Source organism: Cariama cristata, unplaced genomic scaffold (assembly GCF_000690535.1).
Source record: "Cariama cristata isolate BGI_N322 unplaced genomic scaffold, ASM69053v1 scaffold24324, whole genome shotgun sequence".
Taxonomy (NCBI): domain Eukaryota; kingdom Metazoa; phylum Chordata; class Aves; order Cariamiformes; family Cariamidae; genus Cariama; species Cariama cristata.
Genome location: NW_009613848.1, coordinates 2325 through 25475, shown reverse-complemented (window position 1 = coordinate 25475; position 23151 = coordinate 2325). Strand labels below are relative to the sequence as shown.

The window sequence follows — 23151 nt, the reverse complement described above, 5'->3', positions numbered from 1 at the left end:
GGTAGCCAGGGCCTCTTCCACAGGGGGGCGCCCGTCATCGTCTCTCCACGCGGTCCCCCAGAGCAGCCGAACGCCTGGCTCCCTGGGAGCACAGCACACGGCTGGACTGGGCCAGGCAATTCGCCGAGATTGATGCAGGGAGAAAGAGCCAAAGCTATGCCCAGAGATGGGCTTTGCTGCAGTTTTGATGACTCCTTTTAGGGTCTGATGGCAGCTCTGCTCCGCTGAGTTACTGCTCGGAAGGTACAGCACCTGCTCGCCCATCTGTCTTCCCTGCGAGGCTGTCTCCAACCCCCGTAATTGCTGACTGGCTCCCTCCTTCCCTCTCCCTTTAGATCTGCCAGAACCAACCCCACAAGTGGCAAAGCCTCCCAGACTTTCACCTTGAAACGGCTCCTCGTATCCCTCCTGTTCTTTTTTTTCAGTTAGAGGACAGCCCCACCATTCTCCTTTAGCCTTCTACTTTTCTGCAGCGTTGCGCACAACTGCAGCATCGTATTGCCTGCAATGGCGCTGGGTTCTCCCCGCTGCCGGCTCCTCTCCCATTCCCTCTTTGCTTCTTCAGGGGGATGCTGCCTTTTATTTGTATTTGTCTGGTGTCTATCCCAGCAGGGCCCTGATCTCAGCTGGGCATTACAGTATGTCATTCACCATGAAATTGCTTGGACGTATTCTGGTACCCCTTTACCCCAGCCCCAAACTTACAAAACCTGTCCCTGCTGCTGTAAACGCGAGCCCAGAGCAATTTTCACATTTCTTAGCTCTAAATTTATGAGAAGCTCCAGCTCTAGTGAAATGCTCAAAACCCTGCAACTACCTAGGCTTGGGAGGTACTTTAGTTTTGGAGGGTAAATGATGTTTTGAAAGACAGCAAACTAAATATACATGCTCTTTTATAATCATTGTGTTATGGGCAGACTCGTTTTCCTTTAAAATAACTTTTTTTGGCTGTATCTAGTGCAAGAATTGTACAGAGGGAAAGGAAGGGAAGGGAAGGGAAGGGAAGGGAAGGGAAGGGAAGGGAAGGGAAGGTCACAGGGACGGCTGCCAATGTTGGAGAATTTTCTCCATGGCCACATCCTACTAGATATTTGCCTGGTTATTTGCTGTATTATTTTGCTTTATTGTGTTTCATTACGCTGCTGCTACACTCACATCTGTTTTGTGAAGCCAGCAAATACTGTATTTTCACTAGGAGGTCTTACTATATCGGAGTGAAAAATAAATCCAATTCTCTTGATCAGTGTTTGGAGGTGAGACAGGGCATCTCAAATTGAATCTAAACCCATCACATTATATGGAAGAAAAAAAAAGTTCTCCCTAGTTCAAATCATGAAATGCAGGAAAACGTTACAAATCTGTGAGGTTCTGATTTTGGTGACAGTTTGGGTCATTTTGGAAAGTTCCGTGCCCACAGACAAGCCATTTAACTTCTCTGTTTCTTATCTCCCCATGTATAAAATAGTGTGGATAATATGTTCTCATAAACGTGTGGGTTTTTTAAACACTCAAACACAAGAGACTGAATAAGAAAATTCTGTTACTATCTTCTACATTTAGAAATAGTTAGCTTCCTTGTTTGACAATACAGTAGTAAATGTGCTAGAACTAACCAGAATAGATGCACACAGAAAAATGACATTTTCACAATCTCTGATTTTAGACAGAACTGTGATCTTTTAGTCTAAAGAGTTACTACACAGAAAAACATGCTGGTGAGGCTTTGCCATGTGCAGAGCTAAGTGTTTTGAGGACGTGTTTTGCACGAGAGGTCAGCCTAGAGGTTTGCCCAAGCCTTGCATTAAAGCATACGCAGTTATGGCAATCTCTTGAGATCCCAGTGAATCTCTTGAGAGCCCAGCCCTGCCCTGGGCCCACCGTTTGCAGGGTCAGACACCTGGGAGGTGGGATGGTCGGCAGTGGACCAGGACAGAGAAACCCTCAGGTCCGCCCGGTGTGGGGCAGAGGGTAACTCAGAGGGGGTTCTTGCAGCTTCTCCTGCGACACGTTAGGGATCCCCTGCCGCTCTGCTGTCCGAATGCTTCCTTGCTCTGGAACCACTACCAACACAAATGCTGTCCCCCTTTACTTTAGACAGATGCTGCCCTGTTGTACGACGCGGTGCACGTGGTCTCCGTCTGCTACCAGCGTGCCCCTCAGATGACCGTGAACTCCCTGCAGTGCCATCGGCACAAAGCCTGGAGGTTTGGTGGCCGCTTCATGAATTTTATAAAAGAGGTAAATGCACGATTTGCAACCATAATTGCAACCATAACGCAAAACTTCTCCAGCAGGAGCCACCCAGCTGCTCGGGGCACAGGTACGGAGGCATGTGGCAGAGAGGCTTGGCCGGCACAGGGTTATAACACATCCTCTCGCCTGGGCAGGTACAACTGGATGGAAGCACAGATATACACCAGGCTGCTGAGTGCAGCCAGAAAGGAAAAATCCCATCTTTGCCTTCAAAATAACATCCGTGCAGCCACGCCAAAACATCCAAAATAAGCTGAAGTCTCCCATGCTGTCACTGAGACTTGCCCTGGCCTCTTCTTGCGTCAAGAGCAGCTGGACCGCTCGCTCTCCGAGGCCATTTCTTAGCAGAGCAATAACCATTTGCCTTTTACAGGAACATTTGCCTGGTGTCCACAAAGGGCATTCAGTGCCGCTGCATCCCAGGGGCAAAGCTGGCAGCGCTGTGCGTCTCTGCCCGCGGGATGACGAACAGCTTTGGCAGAGCGGTGGATTTAACAAGTAGGGAGCCTGGGGAGCGAGGAGGCAGCTTCGTTCCCTCTCTGTTTTCAGTCATTATGATTTCTCTCCGTTCAGCCCACGTAACTGTTTGTTTGCATCTGGCTTGAGCACGCAAGCAGACTCAAAGCACGGGTGTTTCTGAGCAGCGAGCTCACCCAGGGAGCGCAGCACGGGGCGGCTGCAGTGAGAGGGGGCCAGCCCTCCCACAATAGCCCCCGAGCACACCCCCCTGCTCTCACCCCCCGGGTTTTTGCTCTGTCTGCAAAAAGGAGCCCTCACATAACAAAAAAATGAAGGTAGAGCTGCAGGGAGATCCTGAAAACCCCAACAGATATGTCTTTGTGATAAAACCCCCTTATTTACCCTAAGGCCTTTTTAAACTTCTACGCCTGTGGCTCTTCACGTGGGCAGTTATGAAACTGGCTGCAGTACAGGATACGTGACTGGGCCACGTCTGAAAGGCTGGGTATAAAATCCCCTAAAGTTTTTAAACAGAAAAGAGTAGAAGTAGATCGTTAATCATTACTATGATTTGTGCTGCAGTATCACCTACAGACCCCAGCGGACCCTGGACAAAGGCCCACAAGTGCGGTGAGAGCGAGCCCCCCCAGGTGCTGCCCGAGCTGCACGGGGCGCCCAGACGCAGGGGAGGAGAAAGGAAGAACGATTCCCATTGCAGAGAGAGAAGGGACTTTCTTAACAGGCACTGAAGATGGTCTCTCTCCTCTCTCTGCCTCTCTCTCCCCCTTTTTCATGTTTTGTTCCCTTCTGCAGAAAGCCGCTCCAGCTGGCTGCCAAAAGAGAGTGTAAATAATTTGTTTGGTTGGCTCCTTTTGCAAATTACCCTGAGCCTCACACTCCAGTGCCCGCCTGTTGTTTCCTTCCCTTTCTGGCACCGCATCAGCTCGTTGCAGGGATAAGCTTCCTCCCCATTGCAATCAGAACACGCAGTAATTGCTCTCTCTAAACTCCTGCGAAGAGAAAGCGGCGCGCGGAGGGATGCCTCCCCGCAGACACCCGCTCCCTCGGCCCTGGGCGCCCCACAGGTCCCAGCACCGCTCCCCTCTGTGTGCATGCACAGGCCACAGCACCCGCGGCGCAGGGTCGCTGCCGAGCGCTCACTCCTGGGGTGAAGCCCTGCTTGTTCCCACTTGCCGAGGGGTAAAGGGGCCAGGAGGGTGGCCTTGCCAGCCCCGAGGAGACCACCCTCACCCCGTGTGCCGTCAGGGCTCCCCGGGAAGCGGGGGCCCGGGGCCAAGCGGCGAGGGGACACGTTCCTCTGCAGCCGCTGCCTGCCCAGAGGCCGGGACAGCGGGCGCTTGGAGTTTGCCTGCAGAGACGGGGCCGACGCCAGCGGGATCAGAGCCCATCGGGGGCTGCAGCGATGCTGCGCACCCCCAGCCCAGCCCCGGGAGCTGTGCAGCCCCTCAGTGCTCTCGCTCCAGCCCCGCCGGAGGTGCAGGGCTCAGCACACAGCCGTGTTTGCTCCGGTGGGGATGTTAAACACTCCGTGTTTTCCCTGGCTCCCTGAGGGCTCCGCGGGCTGCGCATCCCACAGGCAGACCAATCTGCACACCAAAACGAGCGAGCTGAGCACAGCCTTCCCCAAAACTCAAGGATGGCGAGGCTGGGAGGAGGCTGTCATTACTCCTCAGGAATTAATGAGGAAGAGCGAGAGGAGTGTATTTACTGGGAAATATGCCAGTCATTCCCCCCTGAGAATACATTATGCCACCTTCAGCACACTGGGATATTTCAGGCTCCCCCTCCCATAAAGGAAACACATTCATCAACGAGGAGCGTGCACTGAGCCGCTCAGGGGAAAGAGCCCGAGTCTCAGCCCTCCGCTGCGAAGATGCGATTGCAAAGCAGTAAACCGTGCCAGCAGCACGGCAGTCTTATGGGAGCATCCTCCTTGGACAGGTGCTTCTAGCACATCCAAGCACTGTCCCTGGGCAGAGCAGGCACCACATACCGTGCTGTCCCTTAGCACCTGCTCTGGTGAGCACTGATATTTGGCGCAAATATCTCCTGAATCAGAGAGATTAATTCTGGTGGTGCTGCAAATTGTACAGTGGAAAAGAAACAGAATCATAGAATACTTTCAGTTGAACCTAACCTAGACATCTTTACCCCAAGCTCAGAGCAGGACTAGCTCCCAAGTCAGACCAGGCTGTACAGGACCTTGTCCAGTCAAGCGTTGAAAATCTTCAGGAGCGGGGCTTCCCCAGCCCCAATGGCCACCTGCCCCGTGCTCATACTGGCAAATACCGAACCGGGGTACTGACACAGCACGAGCCCACCAGATTGCCATGCCTGTTTCAAAACAGAGCCTGCTGGCATGGACAAGCTCTTGGCTTCTTCCACTCCACTTTCCATCTGAACAGAGGGAGGGAAGCATTCAGGACATTTCAGCTTCCACACACCTTGGAAGCATCAGCAGATTCATGCAAAAAAAGGATTATTTATGAACTTGACTGAAGGTGTCCCAAACCCAGGCTCCCTGCAGCCTGGCATTTATCAGTACTACAAGGATAAGTGCAGCACACAAGGATGCTATGATAAATGCAAGCAGTTTTCTACTGAGTCATCATGTCCTGCAACAGCTGGTGAACACAAAAGGTGTGAACAAAAATTGTAGCAAGGACCGCAAGAGAGTTAAGAAAATCTCCAGCTCCGTCTGCAGTCTGAACAGCAACAGAGGTGATTATTAATTAATCACGCTCTTTAGGGAGAAAGAATCAGTATAAGGACTAATTAGAGGAAGATACAGTGGAGGGTAAAAGATTATTTATGATACCAAGTAACAGCCCTGCTACTTCTCCCTTCCACAGGCCCAATGGGAAGGATTAACAGGACGAATTGTCTTCAATAAAACTAGTGGTTTACGGACAGATTTTGATTTGGATATCATCAGCCTCAAAGAAGATGGTCTTGAAAAGGTAGGCAGGGTTTGTCTTATCTGCATGTGGCTTAGTCTAACTCCAGTACTCAGGCAATAGAGAAAATGGTCGGTGGTTGAATTGTTTCCAGGTTTTCTGATTTTTATATAAAAGAATATTTACTTTGTGGGATTTCTCAGATCCTTTTCCATGCCTCAGTCATGACTCACTAGCCCCGAAGCAACGTGCGTGGGATTACAGTTACTAGCTGCAGAAGTGCTTGTGGCACTTTCCTGGGGTAGTAGAAGCAGAAGAAACTTTCTGAGCAGCCATTAACCTCTCCTTGCCCAGACCAAAGGTGGAGGGAATAAAGCCTGTCCCACCCCCCATCTTGCTGGGCTTACTTACAAAACTTTGATTTTACCCTGAGGAGGGAACAGCTCTTGAAAGCATCATCTCGGCGTGATTTCCCACAATGAAAATTACCTGAGGCTTGGAAATAGCCCCAGTTTATTAGAGCCTAGATCTTGCAGGAGGATGCACTGTGTGTTTTTGTTTATTTCTCTTCTGTGTTATCTAAGGGACAATAAGAAAAAAAGCAAAGTGCGTTTTTGGCTGCCTGGCTGGAGGGGTCTCGTTCGGTGGCCGTGTTTGCCCAGCCACCCAGAGGTGACACGGCCCAAAGGCTGCAGCCTCAGATCCTCCTAATTAGTGCAAATCTCCGGGCACAGAAGCCAATGTGCAAATCTGATTCTCAGGTGTTCATGGGATTTAATTTCCTTTTCTTCAATTACTTTAAAAAAAAAAAAAAAGGCAACATGCAAAGCATTAAAGCTCCTAGAACACAGGTTTCAAGGTGAGCTCAGTTCGTTTAAGGCAAAAGAGAGTAGCGAGTGGCCTGAAGTGCAGAAAGCCCTGCACCGCGGACAGCTGATACCAGCAGCCAGCAATGCCCCGGGGCTGAGCTCTGCTCAGGCTCCAGATAACGGCACGGCATGGGAGGCCACCGAGGGCTCCCAGAGCCTGATCCCTTTTGTGAGTCCTTCCGAGCCCCCGTGCTGCTCAAGGTGTCTTGCAGATTTACAGGAGAAAGTTGGCTACGGGGCAGCAAAGCCCTTCCTAGAGCAGAGTCTGCTTTTTGATGCGCGCGAGGTGCCCACCGGCAGCCGGGGACGAGTGCCGAGTCCTGAGGCCCTGGGGCATGGACACGGGTTGTGCGGCGGCGGGCAATGCCAGCCGGGCGCAGAGAGAGGGAGTTTTCAATTAACCGTGCAGCAAGCGGCCCAACGCGCGCAGATGACTTTTCCAGGGATTTAATCAGACGGCGCAGGTAGGCAGCCCCCGGGGGCTGGAGGCAGCAGTTTGATCAACCCTCCCGTTTGGAGGGGACAGATCCTGCACGGTGAAGCTCCCTGGGACCAAACAGCTTGACTTCCCCATCCTCATTTTTACAGTTTGTTTTTTCTTCACTTTGAAATAAATTGTTGCCACACTTTCTCACCACAGCAGTAGTTCTTTGCTTCACGTAAAAAAATCTCAAGGTCACTGCAGCACTCTCCTAGTAGGTATTTTTTGGTGTCAAATACAGAATAAAGAAAACATTTCAAATAAACCCAATGACCTTCAGTCTCGGCTGCCATCAACCGAGCCGGTGCTGTAAGGAGGCAGGAGAGGAGCAGGGGAAGATGCCACCTTCTCACAAGAACTGAGCAGGAGATGATCTTTGTAGCCTGACTTCTTTTTTTACAAAATACAGTCTAAATCAAAAAACCCAACACGTCTTTTTGGAGTACCGTGGCACTGATGGACTGCCGGAGAGCTGTGTTGGTAGAATAATAGAAAAATGTGCCAGTATTTGGATACCACGTGAATCTAAATGTTTAAGTACAACCACAATATCTACCTGTCAAACTAATACCCCTCAGGTGTACTGGCGAATAGCTGCCACCAGCTGTATTTATTGCCACTGTGTGCCTCAGAAAGGCCATAGGAAGCCACCAAACTTTGATGCATACCCTGTACAGACATTCAACTTTTGTCTCCAACAATTCAGAGATTGCACAGTTCCCACTATTATTTTTCTGAAAGCTTCTTGTCAACTCTAGAGGGGTTTTAAAGTATCGATGTCAAATCCCTGTTGAAGCTAGGCTTCTGTCAATAGTTAATCTGAAATAACAAAACGCCAAACTACAAACAAATCCCGTACGGATTGTGCATTATGTGTAATAGCTTATGTTTGTTGAGCTTTAGGATTGAACTCCTGATCCTTATACCTCCTGGATGTTCCAGGGATTACAGGAGTATTAACTAAACCTAATTACGTATCGTTTGACTGTATGACTTGCACAGTTCTCTTAATGCACTTTTTTCCTTTTTCTTTCCTTTTTAATATTTTAAACTGATTAATGCAGTCTTAAGTGCCATATATTTAATTTTCTTAAAGAAAACTTGGCAAGGCATAGTTAACTGAGTCTGCAGTGCTGCTAGCAGGAGCCTCTTAGACTTGCTCCTCTTTCCCCATGCACAAGAATAATCTTTTGACATTGTAGCTGTTGTGTGATCGAAGGGAGATACGGGGGATTGCTTAGGTTTTACCTGAAATATTTAGAGCCTTTCACAAAGTTCATGGAAACTCTTCTAGAATTTATGACTTTTTTTTGCCAGGCAGCATTGCTCATTACAAAGTCTCTTTTTGGGGATGCAGTAAAAGCAAATTCTCCCCTTGGACTGCTGAAGAGGTTGAAGAATCTTAAAAATAGCAATAAATAAAATATCGGAAGTTCCTGGCGCCCTGGTGGGTTTGAGCTGTCTGCCTTTGGTTCCTCTCTGAGTCCCATCTCACCGTTTGACCCCACAGATGGATCGTTCTGTTCCCACTTCCATGTGGGGTTGTTTTTTCTCACTGTCAGGCTGGCTATACAGCCACCCTGGTCTGTTTGCTGGCAGCAATCCCATATTCCTCCAGCTTTCCTGACATTTTATCTCACCGTCACAGTCCTTTAGCCAGTCCTGCCTTCAAAGTTTGTTCAAAAGCCTCCCCTGCACTGCATAGATCAGGTTAACAGGCTTACAGTTGCCCAGATGACTTCTCTTAAATAGAGGCATGTTTTGCTATTTCTGGATCAATAGACTTCTTCAAAGTCTAATAATTTATTAAAATTGACAGCTTGAGAAAAACAGAGCACCTCAAATTGCTAAGGAACGCAGCTGCACGTGCCTGAGCCCGTGCCCGAGCAAGTCCGCTGCCATTCCCTCCTCCAGGACCTAGAGCTCCCGCTGCGGCCGACGTCCCTGGAGGGGTGACCAGGGCCCTTCCAAGGGGATGTGCTAGACACGTCCGTCTAGTTTGTCACAGCGCAGAGGACAGGCATGGTCCCTACCAGGGGCTTGCAGAGCTGGTCAAGTCATTTTTAATTCTCCCCACAAAACCAAATTGTGGAGAAATACAAAAGAAGGAAAACGGCTTCATATTTGTGGGTCTTTTTCTTTTGTTCTTTCTTTGTATCCTTGCCCAGGGTTGACTCTTCAGTGCAGTTTGATTGTTTGCTCTACACAGTACCTTTGCAAATTGTTCATTCAGCCCCTAAATTCCAGTCATCGTGGTCTTCTTTCATGCACCTGCATCAGAGGGCGGCAACAGAGGGGCTGTTTATTATACATGGGCAGCTAGAGTGACCTGCAAGTGAAGGGTTAATGCAAATTTAGGTGATACAAGATGATAATTTCAACTTTGCTTCCGTTTACTGTATATGAAAGAAGCAAGCTCCATTTTCCAGGCCAGTAGGATGCTGAGAGCAAGTGAGGAATGTAAGCCAGGTGTTCATGTGTTCGTTTGCTTGCTTCGTTTCAGGTTGGAGCGTGGAGCCCTTCTGATGGTTTGAACATCACAGAAATCTCCAAAGGACGAGGGCCTAATGTCACAGACTCGCTGAGCAACAGATCTCTAATTGTCACCACTGTCCTGGTAGGCGATTGCAAGCCTGTCTTTTTCCTCCACCCACAAATCTCAGGGCTATCTGCTACCTCTGAAAATTCACAGCGTCCCAGTACAGATCTGCTAGTCCCTCTGGAAAGCCAAGCAAGGGCACAGAGAGCCCTCGCCTGCAGGCTGGGCTCAGCCGGGCACCGCAATGCCCACGCACCTGCACCGAGGTGACCTGCGGCATCCTCCGATGCCACCGCTCCCGAGCAGGCTGCCAGCCAGCACAGCGAGGCTGGCACGGGCCAGCTGGAACCGCACGCGGTCCCCGTGCAGCCCAGGAGGCTGCTGCTTCTGCCGGCCAAGCTCCTCTGCTTTGGCTGCCCAGCCAGGTCCCCTGTCCCCCCCGTGCTCTCGTTGCGGGAGGTTTGCAGGTGCTGAGCTCCAGGAAAGCTCCGAGCCGCCCATCTACCACCAGCGCCGGGGCAGGCAGCCGCGCAGCAGCAGGCGCTGTCAGACAGCCGCACTGCCTACCTTGGATAGGAGTGTTCTTGTTGCAGAAGAAAACCAGAGACCCTGGCTTAGCTGTGACAATCGTGTTTCTTTCCCCCTCTTAAGTACATATTTGAGAAACTAGCTAAGAGTAATACTGTTATCCAGCAAACCATGGTTGCTTAACAGGTCTCCTCCGCTTCCAGCTGTCACGCTGCATTTTGTTCTCACATTCGCTATTGGATGTGATGGCAGGCATCAGATCAGAATGAATTTTTATTTACTATCTAATGAATTATGACTAGTGGCACTGGTTTCTATATGGTTGTATTACACAGCGTAGGCTCATAGCATGTCACCAGGAAGCAACAAAATTCAGCCCTTGGACAGCCTGCCCGCCATTGGGCCTGAATGATGGTTTTGCCTATGGAAATTTTCTGTGTTCCGTATTTTCAGGGAGCATAACGGTACAGATGGCAAAGAGCCAGCTGGGGATGCATTCCCTGGTCCAGAGCAGTGTGATCCCCGGTGATGTCCTTGCCTTCCCAAAAGGACATGACCTGACAGAGTCGGGGTTTGTACCATAGAAGGAATGGGACCAAGTGCCCAGAGGAGAACAGAGAAAGGAAACACTTGGTCCAAGGCAGAAAAAAGGCTGGAACCAAAGGTCTTGTATCCCTCAGCAAGAGGTTAGCAGAATGTGAGCCAAATACAGATGCTGCTCCAGCTTTCCTTACAAATTAGCCACTCCTTCTAACGAACTTCCCATTCACTACAAAATATTTGTTGCAATGAAACATATTCATTAAAGTCCCTCTCTCCAAGAGTCAGGTGCAGGCCTAGATCATTGACCGCATACATGAACACACTGCTTTCCTGTCTCAACGTGCAGGGGAGACAGGAAAAGTTCCTTCCCTTCCCAGTCCAAAAGTTTTCTACCGTGCCAGTCCCGTGAGAGTGCGATGGGTCGTGCTTACAGGGGAGTCTGCACGGGGCAGTGCTCCTGCCCCATGCGCATTAGCAGAACTAGCAGCAGCAATTGTTTTTTTCTTTTGCATTTAAGCATTCTTGGTGTGCTCAGAAAGCAGTAGGTTAGGTAGTGTTTTTCTAACAGGCCAAATAGAGAGACCTGCCATGCCAGGTTTAGTTCGTTTTAGCACGGTAACCCAAAGCGCTGTCAGTACCTGTACACGGGAGATGCAAATTTTTAGGGCAACACAAGTAACACACGACATCAAGTCACTCGCAGGTGGAGGCTCAGGATCAGCCCTAAGGGAACTGTTCAACCCGTACTGTGGCTGGATACAACTGACCAGAAGTGACTCCTCTTCCCCCCCCCCTCTTTAATTAGAACTGCGTGCAGCACGCTGGGGAAAATTCCTGGGGTGGGACGGCTGGCAGCACTGGGAGTGGGCTCCAGAGATGGCCACAGAGCTGCCTGCACCGCGAGCTGGAGGAGCACCCACACGCGGGGTGAAGCCAAGGGACAGCAGACAAGTTCAGGACTGGAGTATCGGTGAAAGCTGTATGGGCAGGCCTCAGGGAAACCAGAAGAGATGCATCTTGTCAAGGGTGAGGTGCACGGCCAGAGTTGTGGAAATGTCTGGGGTACGATAATCACTGTACCTCAAAGGCCACAGCGTAATGCAAAACAATGGAGCCAGGAGGAGACCTGTCAACCATCTGCCTTTGACGCGCTTTTTTTGGGCAGCATTTTCATCTCATACTCCACGAGCACGTACAAATTATATTAGGTACAAGTGTGGCATCAATTCCTATTAATTGTGCCAGTCCTTGGGCCTGCACGCGTGCCACGGGGTATCCACCTCAAAACCACCGCTGTCCTGCAATTCCCTTGCCTGCAGGAGGAGGAAATGTGCTTAGGCTCGAGTTCTGCAATAATTGCATTTTCATATACTGGATTCTAAAAAATAAAATACAACTCTAAATTTTATTTGCATTTGCAACACCTCTTTGTACTTTTGCACTGGTGTAAATGATCGTAGAAAAGCCATAGGAGGAACCTTTAAAAGGAGAAGCATGAAAGGTTATTTTTTCCCCTTTTGCTCATATTGCAGTGACTCGTTGGAAGAGAAATATTACCCCAGCAGCCAGCGCCACTCTCCCCAAGCAATATGGGAACTGTGAAGTTATGAAATTGAGGGCACCTTCACTGAGAAATCGATTAGCAAACCGAGAGCGCTTGTGAATTGGATGTCTGGCCATTTTCAGTAATAAATTGTGAAATAGTCCGTGAATAAGTGGTTCACAGAGTTCAGAATTACCCCCTAGGAAATGTTTGAGACCTGGAGATACATTACTGAAGCGAGCGGCGTCCTAATGTTCAGTGCTTCGGCTGTTAAATATGTATGTAATCCCTACAGCGCTTCCCAAAATTAATAGTGCTTTATGGCTGCTCTGGAGCTGCTGTATTTATATCAAGAACCAGAGATTCAGCTGATCCACAAACAAAGCACTAATTCCAGAGAAGAAAGCTGAGGAGGAAGCCAGGGAGAGCAGGGTTTAACCGAGCTGCGCGCGCCAAGCTGAACTCCATAGGCGAGATGTTACCAGTTTTGCTTTATAATTCTGCAAATTGACCTTCGCGTGCTCTCGCGCCCCCCACCCCGGGGTGACAGAGGTCTCCCCTGGCAGAGGTGGGGCTGGCAGATGGAGCTGGGAGACAAGAGCCGCCAACCTCCCCGCTGGCACAGCCCGGCTCCCGGTCCCGCACCCCGCCCGGCGTAACCCACCTGAGGCAGGGTGCCTGCGCTCCACCAAACTGGGCATCTCGGTAGCACTCTAACTGGGACTCCAGACCTTCTTCCCTCTGCGACTTCAAGCCCCCTCATCCCTGTGCGATACCACAGGGCCTCCAGCAATGTGGCCCCAACATGAGCCCTCCCGTTGCTGGCCACCCCATGGGAAAGGGGGGTAGCCTGCAGATCCCTCCGGTTGGAGCCATGTATTAGCCACTGTGGATGCCTCATCCTCCCCTTGCCTTCTAGCTTTTGCCTGCTGCCCACCATCTTTTGCCATTTCCATCTGTCCTCTACATGTTTTCTCCCTCGGGCTCCCCACTGTCCCTCGTCCTCGGTGACTGCTCAAGCCTGATATGCACCAAGGGGCCGTGCAGTTTGCTGTGTGTTTGCTAACCCCACCTGCCAGCCCGCGCTAAAGGGGCAGGGATCCACAGGGCAAAGCCTGCTGTAAAGCACTTCATGAGTTATTTTTCACCTGTGCTGATGCCTGGCGCTGCTGTGATTAAAGACACCCCCCAGCCTTCCCACAGCAGCCACAACTGGAGCCAAAACTTTCTCTGGATGGCAGCAGGGCCCTGCATCCCATCAGCTAGTGCCAGCAAAGAGGAAAGGGAGCTAAACTGGGCAATGTCTCGGGCTGGGCACCAGCCCTGCACGGCTCCCTCGCCCTGTGTTTAACCCACCAGTCTTTTGCTCGCTGCAGCTGCAGCGAATGACAGGTACTGGGGTGGATTTCTGCTTGCGGGACTTGGGGTTGAATTTGTCATCCCCCCTTTTATTGTTTCTCAACACTCTTAATTTTCAGAGTATGAAATGGTTATTTTTCTCCCTGAAATCCCACCAAATGGAAAACAGTTGGCTGCTCAGAAGAGACAAAATTAAATTTTGTGGGGTAAACAAGGTTGCTAATTAGCTGATGTGCTGTGCAAAGTTAATTTATTCCCAACATGTCACAGTGCCAACCCTGCCTGAAGAGCCCGTGCCTCATGGCTCAGGCTGACCCGCAGGGACAGCCCTGCCTCCGGTGGGAGCTGGGACCGCAGCTGACCCTTAACAGGGACTCTTTGCCTTCCCACCCGCAGGAAGAGCCCTTTGTCATGTTCCGTAAGTCTGACACGGCCCTGTTCGGGAATGACCGCTTTGAGGGTTACTGCATCGACCTCCTGAAGGAGCTGGCCATCATCCTGGGCTTCACCTACGAGATCCGGCTGGTGGAGGATGGGAAATACGGGGCGCAGGATGAGAAGGGGCAGTGGAACGGCATGATCAAGGAGCTCATCGACCACGTGAGTGAGGCCCATCCCTGGCGCGGGCAGCCGGCGGGTGCCGAGGGGCGGCTGTGCTCAGGCTGTCCCCAAGGCTTTCTGCCTGGGGTGGGACGGGTGCTTGCTGTTCGCTGGCTTTCCTGGGGTGGGACGGGTGCTCGCAGCGAGCCCCTAACCCCGCCAGCGCTTGGTGTTGCACGGTTTCTCACAAGAGTATCTCTTTGCCTGACTCTTCCAAATATTCATTTGGAGTTTCTGCAAATGGACATTCTCACCGTACAGAAATGGGCCGGGCGGGATGCAAGCTCAGGGACCCCGGACATGTCCCAGACACAGCTCAGCTGAATCCAGATGATGTATCCAGACTGCCAGAGCAGGTGTGCAGCGGACAGTTTAATAAATTTTTTTTTAATAAATGCAGCTTATTTTCTAAAATCTCCTGGGACACGGAGCTCCCCCTGCAACACAGCGGCTGTGCTTTTTCCTTCCACGGCCACTTCTAAAAGCCCATTAAACACTAGTGAAACTGTGGTGGCAGCTTTACTCTTGCAGCCACCAAAAAGTCACCTAGTCTGAAACCTCGACTCGCAGCCAGACGCTGCTCAGTTTCCTAATTAGATATTTTGCTTCCAGCACATCCTGTGATCCCAGAAGCTCAGTTAGGGAGGTGAGGAAAGCTGGTGTTTTTATGAATCTCCGATTCCCAAAAAAGGCCTCTGGAAGAAAAGACCAGGACAAAATTAATCTAGGATCTCCGCAGCCCAGGCAGCAGCGTGAGCAGCCCTAGAGCTGTAACACAGCTCTCTTCTGAATATCCTGCTCAAGCAGTGCAGCCCTCAGACCACCTCTCAAGTTCCTCACTACATTTTGAAAACATTGCCTAAGCAGAAAAGAGACAAAAATAACCCCACGTACGTAGCAGCTTTGATGCTCTTACAGTTCATGTGAGAAGAATGTATTTGCTGGGTGAGTCACTTCAGTAAATGAGTTTCGCTGTGAACAGATAACAGAGCATTGTCTGGTGGTGAGACTGCGGAGCTGGGGCTCCGGGATCTAGGTTGTGTTCCCGGATTTGGCTTGTCTGCCCTAAATGACATTGGACAAGTTGCTTCTGTGCAATACTTCCTCCATCTGTAAAATGCAGATGATAATGATTACGTCCCTTATAGGGACAAAGTGATGCTTAATGGCTTTGCGAAGAGCACTGCAGCCCTTCGATGGCTCACCCTGGAGAAGTGGGAAGTGCGGCAAGGGCATGCAAGGACAGCCCTTGGGGGAGCAGGACGCTGTGTCTCACAGGGGAATATGCCACAGGCTGTGCAAACCTGCCTTTCTATTTTTGCTTCCAGAAAACTCCATACAGCTCCAAATACAGATTTTATAGTCTCTTACGCAACAGCCCTGCTAAGTTAGACAAGTGACAGTGTCCCAGCAGAAGAGACTGGTGCTTTGCCACTCCGAGTGATGTGCGTGACACCGATGCGAACAGACGCGGAGCACAGGCAGCGATCCTCAGCAGCGCGCTCTGGGACACAGCCTCCTGTGGTCCCGTACCCGCTGCCGGCAGCAGAGTGTCTGTAGTGCAGAGCTCTGAAGAAGTAAATCGCTCCAAAGCAGGAAATAAGATATAGGGATTAGAAGTCAGACCGTCATTTAGTCCAAACCATGTCACCTCCAATGTCCTGCAAGATGGTACAGGGCTCTTGGGAGGCTTTCAGCCGTTCCCAAAGCTGTGGTCAGCTAAAAGAGACAGACCGAGAAGAAAGTATGGGGAACAACCTCATTAAGTAACAGGAAAGTCATGGTCAGCCCGCATTAATGTATTTGTTGGCTAACTATTTAAAAAGCAAATTAACATACAGCAACAGGAAAGGACCAAGTCCCCTCTTCTTGTAAGTTTTACTGCAGCATCAAGTTTGAACTCCGCTTTCTAACAGCTGTGATTGGGTGCATGCCTTGGAGTGATTTATAACCATTGCCCAAACCCCATATGAAGCCATTATTTTCTTTATCTGCATGTCACTGCTTTTAATAGCAGTGTTTATGTAAAGCATTAAAAAGTGAAACTGCAACCAGATGGGGCCCTTCCTCAGCAGCAAAGCATCTTCAAATCGTATGGAGAAAGGAACAACTGATTGGCACTTTGCAATGGGAAAGTTCAAACTTATTTCACACCTAGTAGGAAAAGTGTTGGAGACGGCATTCAAACAAAGTTGTAGTGATGAAAACAGGGCTGCCCACACTGTGAGTTTGATATCTGGGCTGGCTTTTCTCCATATTCAGCGTCTCCTTCTCATAAAAGAATTGGGATCATTCAGGTGGGAGCATAAAGCAGGCAGGATTTTATGAGGTCCAAACACCCAGGCCAGGATTAACTATGCAGAAAGTCCGTGCTTTGCTGACACCCCACTTAACTCGTGTGCATCTGAGACTGAGCCCCCGGCACCGCTGTGTGCACCAGCTCTGGGGGGCTGAACGTCCTGTGCAGGGGAGAGGCTGCTCCTGAGGTGAAAGAAGAGGCTAAAATAGCGACTGTTATCTCTCGGAAGGGCTGAGAGCTGTGGGAGCGGCAGATGCTGTATACCAGGAATAGCCCAATCTGAGGCTGAAATTGGGTGAAAAGGAGATGGGCAAAGCAAGGAGCAGCCCATGACTCAGGCTGGCCTTCTGCTGGGCTGGGGAATACAGCCAGAGAGGAGCTGGGTGTAGGTGCCAGTCAGGGCAGCCCAGGCAGGTATGCAATTGTAGCGTTTCAGGGATGATGGTGCCTACCACGCAGCGCTGTAAATCACAGCACACATGATGGAGGACGGGCTGTTTACACAATGAGCTCTCATGCCTTGCTTTGGAGTCTCACATCATCCTCCTTCCCCGGTCCTCTCTGATCCAGACATGCCTGGCCATAGGCAGTAATGCCTTAGGCTATGATCCTTTGTAAAGTGGCTTTGTTTCTAGTCTGGCCTTAAGCATAAACAGGAAAAGCAACAGCAGTCGGAGCAGCTCACAGCGTGACCCTGTCTCCCAGGTCCCCAGCAGCAGATCTGGAGAAGACAGCCTCCTGTGGTTAGATGCAAAAAGCCCTGCCCCATTGCCTTTCATCCTTCATCACAAAAAAATCCTTGTTGTGAGGGAGTTCAGTCCATTCCCTGGAGAACAAGACTTTCCTCACCACAGCTGGTTGCCTGTTGTCACTCTCCCTGGCCACCCCCACAGAGGAGCCTTAATCCGATGGGCCACGAAAGCCGCACTGGCATTTGGGGAGCTCTGGGGCACCCAGGTGACGCAGAGAAGCTCCTGTGCTCTGCATCCATAATAAACAAGGAACTTGGCAACTGTCAAATCTCCTCCTTTCATCAGTAGTGAACTGTTATTGATGTTTATTCATAGAAATTATTATTGATACAAGCAAAATTACACTGTGCATTGTGGCCCATCCATTCTGATTTATAAATTCTAGTTGTCTGGCAAAATAATGCCTGCAAATCTTCCCTATTGTTTGTGGGCAGAATCGCATAAAACCAGCAGAATGAGTTGTTCTGGACATTTTGCACAAACTTGTTCACAAATAAAACTTGTCTTCTGCTGAGACAGTGCATATCAAATTTCCATTCAATCTGAAACTTCATGTGGGAATAAAAAAGGTATGAGAAATAATAGGGTTTCTAATGGAAATCCCTGCCAACGGTAACTACAGAGAAGATGCAATATCTGTCCTTAGGGACAATTTATGACAGTTGATTTAACACTTTCACAATAAATGGGCAGTTATCGACAGTAAATTCTGGCAGAAATACATATTGCACCACATTGCCACATTCCCATTAATGTTCCTGCACCGGTGGATGTTTTATTTCAAGTGTTGTGAACTGGGGATTCATGTGGAAGCCACTGGGCCAGGAACAGGGAAAAAACAATTGTGTTGGATGAAGTGTCCTCCATCTCTTGTTCACTGCAGGAACTCTGCGTTAGGGAGGAGATGGAAATAAGCCAAAACAGCTGGCTGCGCTTTCTCCTTTTGTGCTCAGCATCGTTAATTGGGTGGATTCATATTTATCATACTCAGTGATCCAGGTGATGGAAGCACGTTGAAGCGTACATTGGGAGCCCCGAGTTCTCCACTTGCTTCTGCAGGTCTCCCTGGACCCGCCTTTCCCTCCCCTGGCTTGCTGACCTGCTGGTCATTCCTACGATAGGGCTTCTCTCTCAAAGTCTGGCCATCCTCGCTGGGATCCCACAGCCTTTGACACCCCTTAGGTACAATTAATGGCAGTTCCCTTGCTGAAGGACATCCTTAAAGAAAAGATTACAAGATGGCCAACAGGACTTCATGGTCTTCATTTCTCCTCTTCAGCTTACAGCTAGGTTTTCCCTGCTAACCTCTGTTCTTAATTCACCACTGATATTAAATAAATTAATTGACAAAAATGATGCCTAAATGAGGACTGAAGTTGTAAGAGCAGCCATTAAGAGCTGGAGTCAGACAATTAACGCTGACCCCCAGCGCACGGTGCGCGGTCGCAGACCCAGGCACGTCTGGGATGCTGCCGGGCATGACCCCCACTCTCCTCGAGCATCACTTCGCAGGCTGTGTGTGTTCCTATGCCTGGCCAGCAAGAGGGAAGGGCTCTGGGCAGAGCGCTCCGATGCCTGCTAAAGCAGCAGCCTCTCTGTCTCCAACCCATGGGCTGCAAGACAGACCGGCTGCCTCGGCCGTGCCTTGTCGGCCCCGGCGCTCTGAGATGTCTGTGCCCAAGGATGCCCTGGCGCTGGCTCCGCTGCAGGGAAAGATGCAGGAGCGAGGCCATCACGCAGCAGACCTGCGGTGGGACAGGGTGCAGGAGCACAGCGTGCAGGAGCACGGCACAGCAGCCGAGCAAGCAAAGCAGGGAGGGGGGCAGAGATGGGACCTGAAGCAGAGCAGTGGGAGCAGAAGAGCAGAAAAGCGCTGCAGCCCCAGCGCTAGCAGCAGTGGTGGCAAAAGAGGCTGAGGGATGAAAGTGTCGGTTCTGCCAGACAGACACCTGAATAACAATTAAATAAGTAAAATATGCACTATTTACCTGTCTCTCAGGCAACACACACATAATTAGTTTATGTAAATACCTAACTCAGATTAGCGAAATAAGCACAGAGGCAGCTTATTTTCCTGAACACATATTTACCTTGGTGCTTACGCTGTTTGTAGGCTCAGCTGTGACTGGCCGTCACACGCAGCTTTCCTCCCGCGGAGGTCGGATGCTGCAGGACTTCCACAGTGACCATGGCTGTGCAAGAGCTGTTCTAACCCACAGGCCGCGTTCCCGTGATAACTGAGAACGGGAAGATAAGACTTAGCATTTTCTGATAAAAGCCAAATATCTCTGCAGAGAATATGATCCTCCATCCACTGAATGCCCAGTGAACTCGCATCAGTTCCACCCAAGTGAAAATGCTGTAACACTAGGTGAATAAGGAGATCCAGACCCTTCAAGGTGTGCTAGAGAAGTGTCTGCATTTGGTGTGTAGCTGCCTTGGCAAAATTCCTCCTTTTGGCCTCAATTCAGCAGAACACTTAAGAACATACATAAGACTTGGAAGGCATGCAAGCTCCAGTAAAACAGAAGCGTGTGCTTAAGTGGTTTTGCTGGACAAGGGCCTTTAAGCCACCGGCACTTGCGATAATTCCTCATTTTTAATAAAACCCATCTTACTGTGCAACGGCATAAAAATGGGGGCTGAGTGAAGGAAGCAGTCAGGGTCTGGTAATTGACTTCCCTGTTTGTAATGTCAGAGCACGATAAATGAAAGCTTCACCCTTGGTGGGTTTTGATTTAGATCCTCTCAGTCAGCAAACCCTTAATTAGAGGCCACCTTCAGAAGAATGTGCATTGATAAAAAGGATATCGAAGTGCAGGCCTGTGCTGCCTTTAATAGCTGAGGACACTACACCAGATTGGGCTGCCTAATACATGCTCCAGCCTGCCTGTGTGTGACATTTACTGCCAAGGACACGGGGCTGTGATCAAATCACAGGAGCTGCTGAAATGACACAGTAAAATTTTATTTCTGCACTAAAAGCATTTTGATCCTTGGGCATCCATGCAGATTTCTCTCTCTTCATTTTCTGTGGTAAAGCATAAACTCCTGGCTGTTATTTAGCTTGCTCTACCTTTTTGACAAATTTGGCTCAGGATCTTTCAGACAGGCAGTTGCTAGCGAGCGCTGACCACAGAACTGCTCATTTGTTTCCTCCTTCAGAAAAATCTGTAGCCAAATCCTTCAATATCCCCTTCGCTTTTCCCTGTTGAGTCAGGACACCCACACAGAAGTGATGGAGGAGCTAAACTGCTGCATTTCTTTTGCCATTGCTGCCTTGTGTCTTTGGAGACCGGTAAGCCAACATTCTCAAGCGTGCTGTAACATGGGGAGAGCAGCTGAGCTACAAACCCGCCGGTGTCCTCCGCCGGGACGGTACCAAGGATCCAGACTCTGCTCCTGAGATGCAGAACTTCACTGTCCCAAGCTGGGCAGCCAGCATTGCCCGTCCACTTCTAAAACCCACTGTCCTTCAGTTTTCATCAATGTCACCATAGCCACAGCTGGCACTAAAGGGCTCCCTGGGAAAATACTGTTTCCATTTTCTCTAAGTTTTGACAAATGTCAGTGATTAAAAGGGACACTTTCTGTACCAAGCTGATTTAAAAATATATTCCCATTTGGAAATTGAGAAGGAAAGGGACCCAACCAGGGCTCAGCTGAAGAACCATGTTAGGAAAAAAATACATCATTTTTACCCTTGTTACAGAATTCCTGACACACTTTTGTTCAGGACCTCTAAAGCTACATTCTTTGGAGAGGAGATCCCTTTCATTCACACACACACACACACGTCTGTAATGGATAAAAGCTCATATAGAAATTATTCTTGTAAAAAAAGTCCCAGATTCCTGTATTTAAAAATATTCCACTGGCTTTCATCACAGACTTGCAAGGTCAAACGAGATCATTAGTCTGACCTTCCTCCACAACTCAGGCCAGAGATCTTCACCAATTTCTACAGTGAATCCATAGTTTCTGTTGGAGTAAAGCATATTCTAGCAAGACAGCTAATACTGATTTAAAGTTTGCAAGTAATGACAAATACACTATATCACGAGGTAATTATCGCTCCTGGTTAATTTAGAATTTTAATTTTCAGAACCAGATGTTAAATAAATCTTGCACAGGCATGCTAGGCACCTGGCACGGGGGGAGGTACCACTCAACTTCAGAAACGTAATTTATGTGCCTGCATTTCCTCTGAAGTCAACAATACCGAAAGAGAGATTTGCAAACCCCACGCCAGGGACCTGACATTGAGGTAGCCTCGGATGTAGTTACCCAAGGGGTTTTTTAAGAACCTGAATGAATGTTTAGTGAGAGGAATGAACACAACTCTTAACCAACAGAAAGAGGTTGTATGTGGTTGCTCACTGAATCTAGCATAAAAATTATTAAATAACAGAAATCATAGAAAGAAACAATTCATACAAGAAGTCAGGATGAATACGCTCAGCAGAAATCCCTGGTGCAGCTCAGACAGTTCCAGCATGACGAACTGCAAAGTCCACCATTAATTAGCAGCAGCATTTCCTTGGCGGGGCTCGCAGCCGTAAGCACGGAAAGAAAACCTGCGGGAACCGTGGGAGGTTTTGCTCCCTCCAGGCAGGCTGGTGAGCGTTCCCCGAGAGCTGCGCTCCTGCCCCACGCCACCGCTGCCTCAGAATGAGCCTTTCAAGTTGCATCATGAAGTGGGCTGAGGGGAAAGAAATTGAACCTTTTACCTCATGCTGCTGCAATATTACTCCCTGCAACTTCATTCTGGAGTGGCCTCCCTCTGCGACTGTCTCCTCTTGCAGCAACATTGAAAGGAAGGCCAACAAAAACAAATCATCTCTGCAAACGGGGGGATTTGCACGCAGCAAACTCTCTGTGCTAAAGAGCTCTGCGGCAAGAAGCAAGCACAGCGAGGATCACAGACGTTTTATACCATTGTAAAATATAATTTTTCTGACCATTTTGGAAGAGCCTATCAAAATGAGCTCATTGCATCTGGGCAAAAGCTGCGGAGACTGTAACATCTCTTGGTTGTCTGCACTGTATTTCGCTAGCTATCAGCTGAAAATCTATACAATGAAAGTCATAGAGTATAATTAGCAAACAAGAGACCGTGTTTTGCCCTCCAGCCCACTGATGTAAATCTGGAACAACTCTTCTAAAGATGGTAAACACATCCGCACCACCACCTCCAGAACCTCGCCCCGGGTGTTTTGGAGACCCCGTATCTGTGTTGGGGTAACAGCGCTGGTGTGCAACGCCGAGCAGCTCAGACGACAGCTTTGTGTTTGTCTGTAGGGCAAGGCTGCAGGTCCGAAGGGAAGCAGTTACAGGGAGAGGGCCCTGCCTGCCCCGGGACGGGGGGGCGGGAGGTCCAGGCAGGCCCTGGCAGAGGTACCCCAAGTGCATAGGGAGGGGGGAAGCCCTGGGCTGCGCTTTGGGGTGTTCGGGGCCATTACTGCAGCATGACTGCTGTGGGTGTCTCTAAGGGGATGGAAATGCCCCGGTTCCTAATGCCGCCTTCCTCTCTCCCTCTGTGTCTCCCTCCCTCTGCATCGCACGCAGAAAGCCGATCTGGCCGTTGCTCCTCTCACCATCACCCACGTTCGGGAGAAAGCGATAGACTTCTCCAAGCCCTTCATGACCCTGGGAGTCAGCATCTTGTACCGGAAGCCCAACGGGACCAACCCCAGCGTGTTCTCCTTCCTCAACCCCCTGTCTCCGGACATTTGGATGTACATCCTCCTCGCCTACCTGGGGGTCAGCTGCGTGCTCTTTGTCATAGCCAGGTAAGGGGACGCCGGTGCCACCCACCCAACTGCCATCGCACCACATCTGCTGCCATGCAAAAAGACGCCCTCCCCACACTCAGATCCCTTTTGCTGCCTGGTGTGCCGCAGGGATCCAACCAGTCGGTGGGAGCCACAGCATTAAACCCCTGTCATTAATGAAATTACTTTTGGTCCATTACCCAAAGGCAGGCTGGTCTCTTGGCGCGGGCTTGC

General features: G+C 49.9%; 1 protein-coding gene across 1 annotated transcript in view; it reads left to right on the top strand.

Annotated features, from left to right (window-relative positions):
- LOC104160930 (glutamate receptor ionotropic, kainate 3) overlaps positions 1 to 22939 on the top strand; it is a 28092-nt gene extending 5153 nt beyond the window's left edge. Inside the window, exons 3-7 of the mRNA XM_009699189.1 lie at positions 2095 to 2238; positions 5586 to 5693; positions 9484 to 9597; positions 13889 to 14092; positions 22712 to 22939. Coding sequence (XP_009697491.1) covers positions 2095 to 2238; positions 5586 to 5693; positions 9484 to 9597; positions 13889 to 14092; positions 22712 to 22939 — 798 coding nt within the window. The remainder of the gene's footprint in view (positions 1 to 2094; positions 2239 to 5585; positions 5694 to 9483; positions 9598 to 13888; positions 14093 to 22711) is intronic.
- Positions 22940 to 23151: the final 212 nt, after the last annotated feature.